We start from the raw sequence: 13662 nt of genomic DNA on the forward strand, positions 1-13662 counted from the left end.
TTTCCAGCTGTTTACACTTCGGATGTAAAATGGCAATTTGACATAGACTAACAGTGTGATGTGAGCATCTGCGTAAAAAGGCGACATATGGAGCATGCCCAGTGTGGGAGTGCGTCCTCCTCCCTCCGCCTCCCCCCTCCCGCTCGAGATCTCCAAAGATAAGGCTTGAACTTTGCACTTGCAAATGTCACTGCATACGTTTTTGCACTAGTTTTTTTTTTTTTTTTCCTCTGCGATTCTTTTACAACTAATTTCCTTTAACAATTTGAGCGCAGGGAAGAGAATGTTTAGGGTTATGAGATGCATTAAGTTTAGAACGAGTTGATGCTCGGCTTTTGAATGCACTTGTCTTCTTTATTTTTAAAGCAATATAAAGCACTCGAGTGTGTGTTTTCAGCCCCTCCTGGAATGGGAAAATAAGAATCTCCCTGGATGGGCGTCCTCTGGGGCAGGGAGTGAAAGCCCCGGAGGCAGAAAGGGACGGAGAACAGGGGCTTGCCCAGAGCATGGATAGGAAAGGAGCTGGGGTTCTCCGGGGCTCAGCGCGCACTGAGAACCTGTGCCCGGGGCTGCAGCTGCGGACGATAAAGGCGCTGTCTGGCTCATGAAGGCCACCTGGATCAGGCTTCTGAAAAGAGCCAAGGGAGGAAGGCTGAAGAATTCTGATATCTGTGTAAGCGCAAGGGCTTTCGTTTGGGGGGAGAGGTTATTTTGTCTCTGCTTTTCTGTTGCAGTGAGTGCAGGTAGAGAGGGTGGTTTGATTTGGTTAATCGGATCATGATTGCAGGAGAGGGAAGCTAGGGAGATTCCTCTCGTTTTTTGAGCTCCTCTTCCTGGGTTGTGATTAATTGCCAGATGAGCTATCCCAGGCAGGTGTTTTTTGTAGACGGCTTTTTATTAAATCTAGGTAAAGGTATTTTAAAATGTGTTGCTGGAAGATGGAGTGAAGTTAGCTGCTAGTGTCTTACAGTTTTATCAGAGAAAATAGCAGGTGTATAAAAAGGTAAACAAGGATTCTTCAGATTAAAGTGGGAATCATGTCACGGTAGTGACATTTTGGAGAGTTCAAGTTTATAACTCAGACTTTCTTTCATGTTTTTGTTAGGCTTAATATCCTCCTAGTTTTAAATACCTGCTTTAGCATGTAGATTGTTCTTGAAGCTATCCTTGAAACCCATCGTTGTCCTTCAGTTCTGCACTGCACCATCAAGCTGTTTAATTATAAAACCAACTTGTTCTGGCTTCCAGGAAGGATAGTTTTTTGAAATATAAAGCTTGGGAAGGAATGGCAACTCAGTAGACACAACTATTCTATTGAATGTCTGGAAACCAGAGCATGGTTTTCTAGATAGGTTACTGCAAAATGAATTATTTTTTCCTCTTTTCAGGAACGTATAGAACAATCCGGGAAGCTAACTGCTGTGTCGATGAGACTTTTCCAATGCAAACCTCATAGACTGAATCTACTTTAAAATGTACATTTTCCTCTCCAGGGTTCGGCAGACTCCTACACTAGCCGTCCATCCGATTCCGATGTATCTCTGGAGGAGGACCGGGAGGCAGTGCGCAGAGAAGCGGAGCGGCAGGCCCAGGCACAGTTGGAAAAAGCAAAGGTAAAATCGTTTCCTCCCTGCCAAGATCTTTCTTTGCAAGTTGTGCTGTGCCCCTGATAGACCACCTGTGGGAGTTTCCCCTAAAGCTTGTTTGATCTATTAAAGCATTTCATTGTCTAGTTTTAGAAAGGTACAAAAAATGGAGCCTAGTTTCTTCCCTTGGTAGAAAAAGGAAGTGTGGTGTATAAGACTGGTCTTCTATGTTGTTTTATAATCCAAGCAACTCTTTTCTGTGGGTGGTTGGCTTATTTGGACACATACAAAAGGATCCTTGAATTTGCCAAGAGGAAAAACTGTACCTAATATCAACATGTTTTACTTCATTTCCCCAGTAAACTATATCTCTGTTAAGAAAAAAAAAACAGACTGACTTCAAGCTATTGTTTATTTTCTTAGATTTGAACAGTTTTTCCCCTGAATTTTACTTCATAGGTGTTTTATATTAGCATCCTTTTATTTTCAAAATGGACTACATTATGCTTTTCGAAAAGCAACAGAGGATTTTATTGATTTTTAAAAGTTTCTTCTCTTAGAACATGTTCTTCTCCATCCCATCTTAATAAAGTGTGTATATATGGAGGGGAGACTGCAAAGCAGCTATGAAATAGATAGTTACAGGATTTATCTCAGGCCGTGTCTCATTTCAGTCATTGCAATGATTTGAATTCTTTTTCCCATGCTGTCCTTGGAATAGTGGCTATTTCTAAAGCATAGATTGTTCGAGTTGAAGGTAGCTTGGTTTGTGGGATACTCAGTCACTTCCCAATGAACCTATTTTAACGTGGTTCTTGAATTTCCTTTGAAAAACTTGTTTTGAAAAAGGCTAAGTGCCTTGTTGATCGTGCTAGAAATACCAGGATAGCATTTCTACTGGCTGCTTCATCTCTGAGATGAGTAAAATCTATGTGTGTTGCTATGGGAATTGTGGTTAGGAGATTCTGGTTTGAATGCATGGACAGCTCTTATGTAATACATTATTCGTGACCTCTAGTACGGCTGCCATCATAGTCTACTGAGGAACTGCCAGGAGACCTTGACTTCTAAAAAGCAGTACTTTTGTATATCAGAATGATGTTCTTACCTCGCCTGGCAGGGAAATTTTCTCCAGGACTGACAGTCTTCTCTGAAAGGCAGTTCATAAATAGCAGATGCAGGGAGGGTTTTGTGATGGTGGAAACTGATAAAACTGGATGTGGCCCAGTTGCCATCAATGAATCTGCTCTACCAATGTTAGCCACTTAGAACATTGTGAAGTTGAAATTAAATAATGAAAAACATTAAATAATGTATGACAGTCGGCACTGTAGTTAATATAGGTTGCAGCTGAGAGTCTGAATTCTATATTCTATATTTTGCATTGTGTGTAAAGAAGAGTATAGAAAAACTACAATTTGTATTCCGAAAATAAGATTGTTCTATTTGCAGCTAATTTATTCATGTAAGTTTCACATACCAAAATTGAACAGTTTCTCGGGCTCATATCCCATCATGATACAGCCCAATAGACTGTAGGTTTGGTTTTCAATTGTTATGTAATTGGGGCATTTTCGTTCATGACTCTGTGGCTATGTCATGAGTTAAATGACATTGCTGCAAAGAACTTTTAAAATATATTTCAACCAAGTATGGATTGAAACATTGCTCCTAAATCAAACCAGGTTCATGTTACTTGTACTACAGCCTAAAAAGTTGATAGTTAGAAATGATGTAGAAGGCAAAAGAAAATGAAGAGACTTTAAAACAAAGGCAAAATAATTGAAAAACTATTTCCTATGTTTAATGAAAGATAGTTTATTTAATGGGTGAGATGGGAATGGTTAATGGGTACCAAAAAAAAAAATAGAAAGAATGAATAAAACCTATTTGATAGCACAATAGGGTGACTAAAGTCAATAATAACTTAATTGTATATTTTTAAATAACTTAAAGTACGTAATTGGACTGTTTGTAGCTCACAGGATAAATGCTTGAGGGGATGGATGCCTCATTCTCCATGGTATGCTTATTTCATATTGCATGCCTGTATCAAACCATCTCATGTACCTCATAAATATATACATCTATGTACCCACAAAAATTTTTAAAAAATAGTTTATTTATATTTTTTCTTTAAAATTAGGTCAATATTTTAAAACTTCGATGTATTCAAATGAGATACAGTAGGGTAAGTGAGAATTTAAATATGTCTCAAAAAGAGATACAAAGATGAGGACTGAATTTTCCTTTATATTAAAATCATGGTTTGGTAAGTCTGGTTTATTAATCCCAATATCTTTGAAGAAATAATGCAAAATAGGGATTGTAGAAGGCTAGTTCCCTCTATAAAAATAACCTCATTCTTTGCCAGAATTTCATCATGCCTTCATGAAACCTACTTCAAAATGAAGCCTTAAAGTTTAAAAACATAACAATTCATGCTATTTAACTTTAAATAGTTAAAAACACTTTGCACAGCCATTTTGGAAGAATCAGACATTTTCTACATTTACTTTGTAACCATCGAAGCATCTCTCAAACAGAAAGACTTTACAAGTTAGTGCTTTTACTCACCTTACAGATCACATGTAATAAATAAGTCTGTGCAGATGACCTTAGCAGTGCTTTCAGATCCTGGTCCTGTATAAATACAAACACATTATCCACGAATTGCCTAATAATACCTCTGTGAAATAACGTGATTAGCAAGAAGTGAGACTAGAGATACTGTCTTTTAAAATTTAAGTGACCTACAAAAGATTATATAACGAAGTACTCTGTGCTGTCAATAAACCTATTACTCTCCACTACCACTTTGTTAAGGCTTTTCTTAACCACTAAACTCCGCAGTGAACAGATTAGATGTTAATTTTGAGGCCAATAAATACCAACTGACATGACATTGTTTTTTAACGTGGTGTTTTCTGGTTCCAAATGTGTGTTTTGATGTTGTACAGTTATGGCATACTTTGCAAATCCTGGTCATTTCAGTTTGTGCTATCTGATATTACCTTAAAGACAAGTAATATGTGAATCTGATTTATTCCCATGTTGATCTTCTCTTTGAAAACAACTTTAATGAGATATAATTCACCCATTTAAAGTGTATAATTCAGTGGTTTTTAGTATGTTCAGAGGTGTACACCCATCACTATAATCAGTTTTAGAGCATTCTCATTGCCCCATAAAGAAATTCCAAACCTGTTATCAGTCACTCTCCATTCTCCCCAACCATCCCCCTGTCCCCAGGCCTAGAACCACTATTCAACTTTTGTTTCTACAGATTTGTCTGTTCTGTATATTGCATATAAATGAAATCTTACGATAGGGATAGGTGGTCTTTTGTGATTGGCTACTTTTGGACATCTGGATTGTTTCCACCGTTTAGGTACCATGCATAATGCTGTTACAAACATTCCTGTGTATACTTTTTTGTGTGTGGGCATATGTTTTCATTTCACATATGTATGTACTTTGGAGTAAAATTGCTGGGTCACATGATCATCTGTTTTTAATTGAAATAATGATTTTCTTCTTTTCTCCTTTGATCCTCAAAAACGATGCCTTCTGCCCTATATGCAGAGACTCTGAGTTGGGAAATCTGGATGCAGAAGGAGTTGAAGCAGAGATAAGATAGACTCGGCCCGGCACGATGGCTCATGCCTGTAATCTCAGCACTTTGGGAGGCTGAGGCGGGTGGATCACTTGAGGTCAGGAGTTTGAGACCAGCTTGGGCAACATGGTGAAACCCTGTCCCTACTAAAAATATAAAAATTAGCTGGGTTTGGTGGTGTATGCATGTAATCCCAGCTACTTGGGAGGCTGAGGCAGGAGAATCACTTGACGCTGGGAGGGAAAGGTTGCAGTGAGCTGAGATCTCTTGCTCTCACGTGGGCAACAGAGCAAGACTGTATCAAAAAAAACAAAAAAACAAAAACAAAAAAAAAACCAGTGGACTCAATGTGATCTTCTTAGCCGAATAGAATAACCTTCAATCTTGAGTCCATTGTTCTTTTATCATTGAATATCTGATATATTAAAGAAAATGTTAGACCCAGTTGGTGAGTAGGAGGGACTGCAAGGCCGGAGCCACAAAGAAGAAATGGGCAGGTCTTTTGCCTGCGAGAGGCTTCCATTGTTTGTTTTGAGAGAAAGTCGTGGTCATAAAACGTGGAATACAGTATGTTGTGGGGAAGGAAGGGATAGAGAGGTCTGTGAGCACCCAGATTTAGACTGCATCCTACTGGCAGGAACAGAAAATCCTTCTTGGAGGAGGTAGTGGCTTAAAAGTAGACCTCACAGCAGGGGTTCATGTTCTGTTAGGAACCTGTTATGTTCCTGTTAGGAACCAGGCTACACAGCAAGAGGTGAACAGCAGCGGCCAGATAGGAAGCTTCATCTATATTTACAGCCACTCCCCACTGCTCACATAACCACCTGAGCTCTGCCTCCTGTCAGTTCAATGGCAGCATTAGATTCTCATAGCAGTGCAAACCCTTTCGTGAACTATGCATGTGAGGGATCGAGGTTGCGCACTCCTTATAAGAGTCTAATGCCTGATGATCTGTCACTGTTTTCCATCACTCCCAAATGGGACCATCTAGTTGCAGGAAAACAAGCTCAGAGCTCCCACTGATTCTACATGATGGTAAGTTGTATAATTGTTTCATTATATACTACAATGTAATAATAACAGAAATAAAGTGCACAATCAATGTAATGTGCTTGAATCATCCTGAAACCATTCCCAAACCCCAGTCCATGGAAAAATTGTTTGCCCTGGTGCCAAAAAGGTGGAGGACTGCTGCCTTACAGGATGGGCAGATGAAGTTTAGCTCTTGAAGTACAAAGGGGGAAGTAAAGAAGAGAGAAATGCCTCCCAGGCCCTGGAATACAATGTATATAACAGTCAGTGTAAGTAAAGGCTCTGCAGCAAGAAAACATAGACCCTTCCAGAGAAAGGTTAGTTTCTTGAGAAAATGTCTTCATTCTACCTTCACATTTAATTAACAAATTCGCTGGTTATAATATTCAAGAATGAAAAATGTTTTTCTTCAGATTTGTGAAGGTTTACTTCATGGTCTTCTAAAGTCCAGGCCTGTTGTTCTGTCTTTTTTTTTTTTTTTTTTTTTTTTTTTTTTTTTTTGGAGAGAGGGTCTCCCTCTGTTGCCCAGGCTGGAGTGCGGTGATGCCACCTCAGCTCAGTGCAACTCCACCTCCCGGGTTCAAGCGATTCTTGCATCTCAGCCTCCTGAGTAGCTGGCATTACAGGCATGCACCACCACACCCAGATAATGTTTGTATTTTTAGTAGAGACAGAGTTTCTCCATGTTTCCCAGGCTGGTCTCAAACTCCTGTCCTCAAGTGATCCATCCGCCTTGGTCTCCCAGAGTGCTAGGGTTACAGATGTGACCCACCATGCCCGGCCCGTTCTGTCTTTAAGTGTGATTTTTGATTTTTTAAAAATCTCTGGTATTTTAAGAACTGATCTTCCTTTGGTATTTTGACATTTTGACATGACATGCCTTGGTGTGCATCTTTTTGTTTATTGTACTTGGCTTCTGTTATGTTCACTGTGAAGGCCTATCAATTTAGTTCCGGAAACTGTCCTTTTTTTTGGAATAATTTCTTCCCCTATATTTTCCTCTTTTTATTGGCTCTCTGGTTTGTGAGATATTTGATTTGAGCCTCTCTGTAATCATTTTTCTCACTTTTTCTCCATCTTTTTGTTGTACCTGAATTTTTCTCAACTTCTAACCCATCTGCTAAAAATATATTTGTCAAAATGTCTAATTTCCAAGAGCTTTCTTCTTTTCTTCATTTATAGCTTCTTATTTTTATTCCATAGCCGTAATATTTTCTCTTATGTCTCTTAAGATATGTCTCCTCTAATTTTTTTGAAGTTTCCTATGCTGTCACTGTTTTTTAAGCTTTTTAAATATTTGATGTTACTTTTACATAGTGGAGACTTTCTTCAAATGTTTGATGTTTAATGACCGTATTTATTATTTCATTGCTATATTTGAAGTGAAAATAAACTGTAAGAAGCAGCAAAAGCATGCAACTTCATGAAGATTATGAAGTGGAAGCATCTATTGTAGAGGGTTAAAACTGAGTTATCCTGTAGGAAGTACAAGGACTACCTACACAAAGATCATCAGAGGTGAAATTATTGACTGCCTTTTGGAATTTATACACCAACAAGAAGTTTTCAAATGAACTTAAGAAAACATTCACTATCCCGACTTTTTTTTTGTTTTGGGGATGGAGTCTTGTTCGTCACCCAGGCTGGAGTGCAGTGGTGCAATCTCAGTCCACTGCAGCCTCTGCCTGCCAGGGTCAAGCAATTCTCCTGCCTCAGCCTCTGGAGTAGCTGGGACTACAGGTGTGCACCACTGCGCCCAGCTGATTTCTGTATTTTTAATAGAGTCAGGGTTTAACCAAGTTGGCCAGGCTGTTGAACTCCTGACCTCAAGTGATCTGCCCATCTTCGCCTCCTAAAGTGCTGGGATTACAAGCATGAGCCACTGTGCCTGGCCATACCCTCAACTTCTTAGCTAGGGAGTATAGGTGAGAAGACATGAGAAGATGTTGAAAATCTCTTACAAACACATAGGTTTACAAAACACAAGCCTTAAACCAAGATGCTCAGGCAGTGCTGAAATTTGCTCTTGGGAGGAAATCCCAGTTTCATGATGTTTGAAAATATTCTTTCTCTTGCTGGATCACATGTCATCAGATAGAGAAGGCCAAAACTGCAGAGTCTACAAGGTTCTTTAGGGATGAGATTATGGACACAAATTTTTTCTTCAAGGGAGGAGTATTTTTTCTTCACTACTAGTTTTCTTCAGGTTTGTTTATTATTATTTTTTTAGACAAGGTCTCACTCTGTTGCCCAGGCTGGAGTTGCAGTGGCATAATTACTGCTTACTGCATCCTCAGGCTCCTGGGCTCAAGCAATCCTCCCACCTCAGCCTCCAGAATAGCTGGAACCACAGGCATGTGCCACCATGCCTCGCTAACATTTTTAAAAAATTTTTTGTAATCCCAGCACTTTGGGAGGCCAAGGCAGGTGGCTCACCTGAGGTCAGGAGTTTGAGGCCAGCCTGGCCAACGTGGTGAAACCCATTTCTACTAAAAATACAAAAAAAATAGCTGGGTGTGGTGTTGTGCATCTGTAATCCCAGCTATCCCAGAGGCTGAAGCAGGAGAATCACTTGAACCCGGAGGCGGAGGTTGCGGTGAGCAGAGGTCGTGCCATTGCACTCCAGCCTGGGCAACAAGAGGGAAACTCTGTCTCCAGGAATAAAAAAAAAAAAGTAGAGACAAAGTCTCCTTATGTTCCCAGACTGGTCTCGAACTCCTGGGCTCAAGTAATCCTCCTGCCTCGACCTCCCAAAGTGCTGGGATTACAGGTGTGAGCCACTGTGTCCTGGAGTTTATTCATTCAGTTTTGACCTGTCAAACTTCTCTACTTCCAGCAAGTTCAGCTTATCACTTACCTTGACTAAAAGAAAGCCTGAAGGCTTGAAGTTTCGGGAAAGGCCGTCCGCTGGGCTGAGACTCTGTCTGACTCTGGACAAGGTTCAAATGTTTAATTTTTCATCATCTATCCATACTTAAGAGGAAGACATTGTAAAGCTGATTGGAAGCTCTAAATGTAGTGGCAAAGCTTCTTGACAGGTCGTCTTGTATAGGGTAATTGGGGAGGGACTGAAGAACTGGTGGGAGGGGGCACCATTATCTTTTAATCTGGCCGATGCGTCGGAGAGGACTCCCCCAGCCTCCTGTCTAGCTCTACTGGACCGGTCACAGGCTTCTGGCAGTTGTCCAGGAAAAGGTGGCTAGAGTTTCATCACTTAGGATGGAGATCTTAAAATTATTTAATCCTCCTATGTTCAATATGTCACTCGCCTTTACTCTCAGCTATCCCTCTGATTGTCTGAAATCTCCTTGTCATCCTCTCCAGAGAATAAACCTTTGGTCTTCCGGAAGTGAGGGGAGAGAGAAAGTGGATTCTGATAAGGCCAATGTCCAGTCAGTGCTATTTTCAGCCCCAGCCATACTTCTTCCTTCAGAAGTGCCTGTTACCTCCAGTTCCTCCTCCTTGCCAGGGCCCTGCAGCTGCAATCGGCTTTCTACTCCTTAGCCGTCCTGCCTGCCTCTTGCAGGTACTCTCATTCTAACACTTTCTACTCTGCTAGTTAATTACTGCTTGTTCATTGCGTTCTATATTCTATGTTTCCACATACTCTCATCTGGTTTCCTGTTCTTTGTATCTGTGGGTTTATACTTTTTCTGAAAACGTATTTTCAGGAGGAAGCATTAGTTCAGTTGACCATGTTTTATTCCCAGTAGTTTTCAATAAACATACTACAAAAAAGAAAAAATATTTCTCATCTTGCCTTAGTTCGTAAATGCCTTACGGATTGAGAGAATTCCCCTAACTAGCCTTTGAAGAAAAAGAAGAAACATGAACATCTTTATGTCCCATCAGCCTGAAGATAGTTTTTTTTATTTCAAAAAAATATTAAACATGTTTTAAAAATATGTCTTATTGCGAACATTATGTGGGAGGTAGGAGAGAAATATATACATATGTCTATAATGCATATGTTCTTAAACCTACAAGATAGACTACTGGAGAATCCAGAGAATAGGTGGCAGGTGTGAAACTAGAGGGCTACTTATGGGGAAAAAAAAAATGTGTTGGTCGGGCGCGGTGGCTCATGCCTGTAATGCCAGCACTTTGGGAGGCCAAGGCAGGCAGATCACAAGGTCAGGAGTTCGAGACCAGCCTGGCCAGCATGGTGAAACCCCATCTCTACTAAAAATACAAAAATTAGCCAGGCGTGGTTGTGGGCACCTATAATCCCAACTACTATGGAGATCCAGGCAGGAGAATCACTGGAACCCAGGCGGCAGAGGTTGCAGTGAGCTGAGATCATGCCACTGCACTCCAGCCTGGGCGACAGAACAAGACTCCATCTGAAAAAAATAAAAAAGAAAGATAAAAATCCAGCAGCGATATCTTATGAAAAACATAAGCACAAAATATGTCACACATTCTTACGAAAATATTTTAGGCTGAAATTATTTTCACAATGTACATTTTCATGCTTCTTGCATTAAAAAATTGTCAACTCTTTGCTTATAAGCACATAACTTTCAAGTAGAGTTAGAAAACTGGCTGAATATGTCTAATTTCTAGCAGCATGAGTTTGTTTGTTGTTCAAATACGTATCAGCTTAGATTGCGTTTTTCTACCTGTGATAAATAAAAAGAGTGCAGAAGCCCGCTGGACCTGTGTTAGGCTTCTCTTCCCTGTTGACATATACTTATGACTGGGTAAGTAACAACCACACATATTGGTACTGTCATTCTTCCACTCATCTCTAATGTTAATTGATGGTAATATTAATAATGACAACAGTAATAGCACTTAATGCCCTATCGCTGCTCATTATAGACAATTTGAAAGATATAAAAGGAAAAGGCAAAACTTGTGTCTTTGAGCATTTTTTTTTTTTTTTTTTGAGATGGAACCTCGCTCTTTTGCCCAGGCTGGAGTGCAGTGGCACCATCTTGGCTAACTGCAACCTCTGCCTCCTGGGTTCAAGCAATTCTCCTGCCTCAGCCTCTGGAGTAGCTGGGATTGCAGGCGCCTGCCACCATGTGGGCTAATTTTTGTATTTTAAGTAGAGATGGGGTTTTACCATGTTGGCCAGGCTGTTCTCGAACTCCTGACCTCAAGTGATCTGCCCACCTCGGCCTCCCAAAGTGCTGGAATTACAGGCGTCAGCCACTGTGCCCAGCCTCTTTAAGCATGTTGAAATATATTTGAGCAGTCATGACCATACAATATATACAGCACTGATGACTACGCTATCAGCAAAATCCTTACTCTCCAAGTTCTTGCTCCAAAACAAACAGATCTCAGCCTAGTGGCGTTAAGTCACCATTTTATTTAGGTTACACTTCTCTGCCACACATCCTTGGCCAGCTGTCCGGTTAGTTGGTGACCAGGTGACCTGGGATGGCTTGTCACAAGTGTCTGGAGGCTGATAGCTGTCAGCATGTGTATCTGGTTCTCTTCCATATGGTTGTTTATCCTCCAACAGGCTGGCTAAGGTTTGCATGCTGGTCCCAGGGCTGCTTCATGAGAGAGCAAGCTCCAAGGGGGTGATAATCACATCTCTACTTGTGTCATGTTTGCTAATGTCCCATTGGCCAAAGCAAGTCACCGGGCTAAGCCTGGAGTCAAATGAGAATTACCAAGGATGTAGATTCAGGTGGGATATGTTGCACCCACTTTCTGCAAACAACCTGCCACGTTCATCTTTTTTCTTCCTTACCCCTTTGGAAGAAGAAATGTCTGCATGCCTTGTGAAATAAACAATGCTGTCATCCCTTCTGTCTTATTCTTTTCCCCTCTTTCTACTGTCAACCCCAGGCTTAATTCTCCTGCTCCAATTTCTTCCCTACTTACTCTTTAACACCGTGAAACTGATTTCTGTCTCCATCTCTTTACTGAGAGTCTCTAGTGACTTCCTAATCACAAAGCCACTGACCTTTTATTAAACCTCCCCTTGCCATCTCTGCAAACTTCAATTTGTTTTTCTTCTCTGGTAAGTCACTTTTGTCTTCCAGGTGCTGGTACACACGAAGTCTACTTCTGCAACCAGTCCGGTGGTTCCTGTTCAGTCTCTTCTGTTTGGACTTTTAGTTCCCTCACCTGAAATGTGGAAGTCCATTCAACTAAATGCTCAGGCCTTGGCCTCCTGATGTTTGTTGCTTTAGGCATGTCATTGGTTTCCAGACTGAGCTCTGTAGAGCCCCAAGAGATCCATGGATTCTTCTGGAGTCACTGCAGAGGCTTAGGATGCCCAGCAAGCTGTGGTCTGCACATTGTACCCAGGGTTCAGCCAGAGCAATGCTACCTTCACATGTTTTATTTTATTGTATTGTATTTCTATTTTATTTTTTTTGAGATGGAGTTTTGCTCTTATTACCCAGGCTAGATTGCAGTGGCATGATCTCAGCTGACTGCAACTTCTGCCTCCTGGGTTCAAGTCATTCTCCTGCCTCAGCCTTCCAAGTAGCTGGGATTACAGGCACACGCCATCGCACCCAGGTAATTTTTTTGTATTTTTAGCAGAGATGGGGTTTCACCCTGTTGGCCAGGCTGATCTCAGACTCCTGACCTCAGGTGATCCACCTGCCTCAGCCTCCCAAAGTGCTGGGATTACGGGCGTGAGCCACTGTGCCCAGACACACATATTTTATGTATTGGGACCTTTATGTGCATTTTCCTTTGAATGAAGAGTTTCACCTCCAGAGCGAGCTTTAAACCACTGCCATCTTCCCTTCTATTCTCTCATACTTCTCCAGGCTTCAGCCATCACTTATAGTTAGTGCCTTTGGTCTTCGCCTCTCTCCCTAGTGCTTGGATCTCACCTCTTTTTGGATCTCTGTCGGTTCTGCCACCCACTTAAAATTGAGCTCCGTCTTTTCCTTTAAACCCTTTCTTCTCTGCATTTGCCATTTCCATTCTCATTACCTCCTTCCTTCCAAACCTGAAACCTTTGTCGAAGGGTCAACAAATCTTTTCCTGGGAATTATCAGAAGGGATATATTGCAGGGGCAGGGGCCATGCAGTTTCTATGCAACTATTCAGAAACCTGGATTTGGATTCCATCTCTGCCATGGACTAGCTGTCTGACTTTTTGATAAATTACAGGTGAAGCTAAGTTTTGCCAATTGTAAAAGGACACTAAGCTCTGTTTGACAGGATTCCAGTGATAATTGAATAAGCTGTTACTTACAAAGCACAAGCTTCCTGGACCTGTCTTTCCCTACTCTAGCCTTTCTGATGGGCACAGGTAAGTGGGACACACAGCACCTGCCGTGGAGCAGTTCAGGGTGTTGTGAGGAATCTGAATGGAAAGTGATCAAACGAGTGTCTTTGCCTCCTCTGTAGTTACGTGCGGTCTTACACTATTTTACATGGTCACTATCAGCTTAGTTGTTTGTCACTTGTTGGTGACTGCTGTAAGGTAGATTTGAGATGTCC

General features: G+C 41.1%; 1 protein-coding gene across 10 annotated transcripts in view; it reads left to right on the top strand.

Annotated features, from left to right (window-relative positions):
• The window catches only part of CACNB2 (calcium voltage-gated channel auxiliary subunit beta 2), a 402144-nt gene that overhangs the window by 261673 nt on the left and 126809 nt on the right, over positions 1-13662 (top strand). For 8 of the 10 annotated variants that reach the window (XM_054503028.2, XM_054503021.2, XM_054503024.2 and 5 more), the window contains one exon: positions 1494-1613. In XM_054503028.2, the coding sequence (XP_054359003.1) occupies positions 1494-1613 (120 nt within the window). Of the gene's footprint in view, positions 1-267; positions 674-1493; positions 1614-13662 lie in introns of those variants that run through there. The other 2 variants (XM_054503025.2, XM_054503027.2) reach the window with 1 other exon arrangement.

The sequence above is a fragment of the Pongo pygmaeus genome, chromosome 8 (assembly GCF_028885625.2).
Source record: "Pongo pygmaeus isolate AG05252 chromosome 8, NHGRI_mPonPyg2-v2.0_pri, whole genome shotgun sequence".
NCBI classification, from domain to species: domain Eukaryota; kingdom Metazoa; phylum Chordata; class Mammalia; order Primates; family Hominidae; genus Pongo; species Pongo pygmaeus.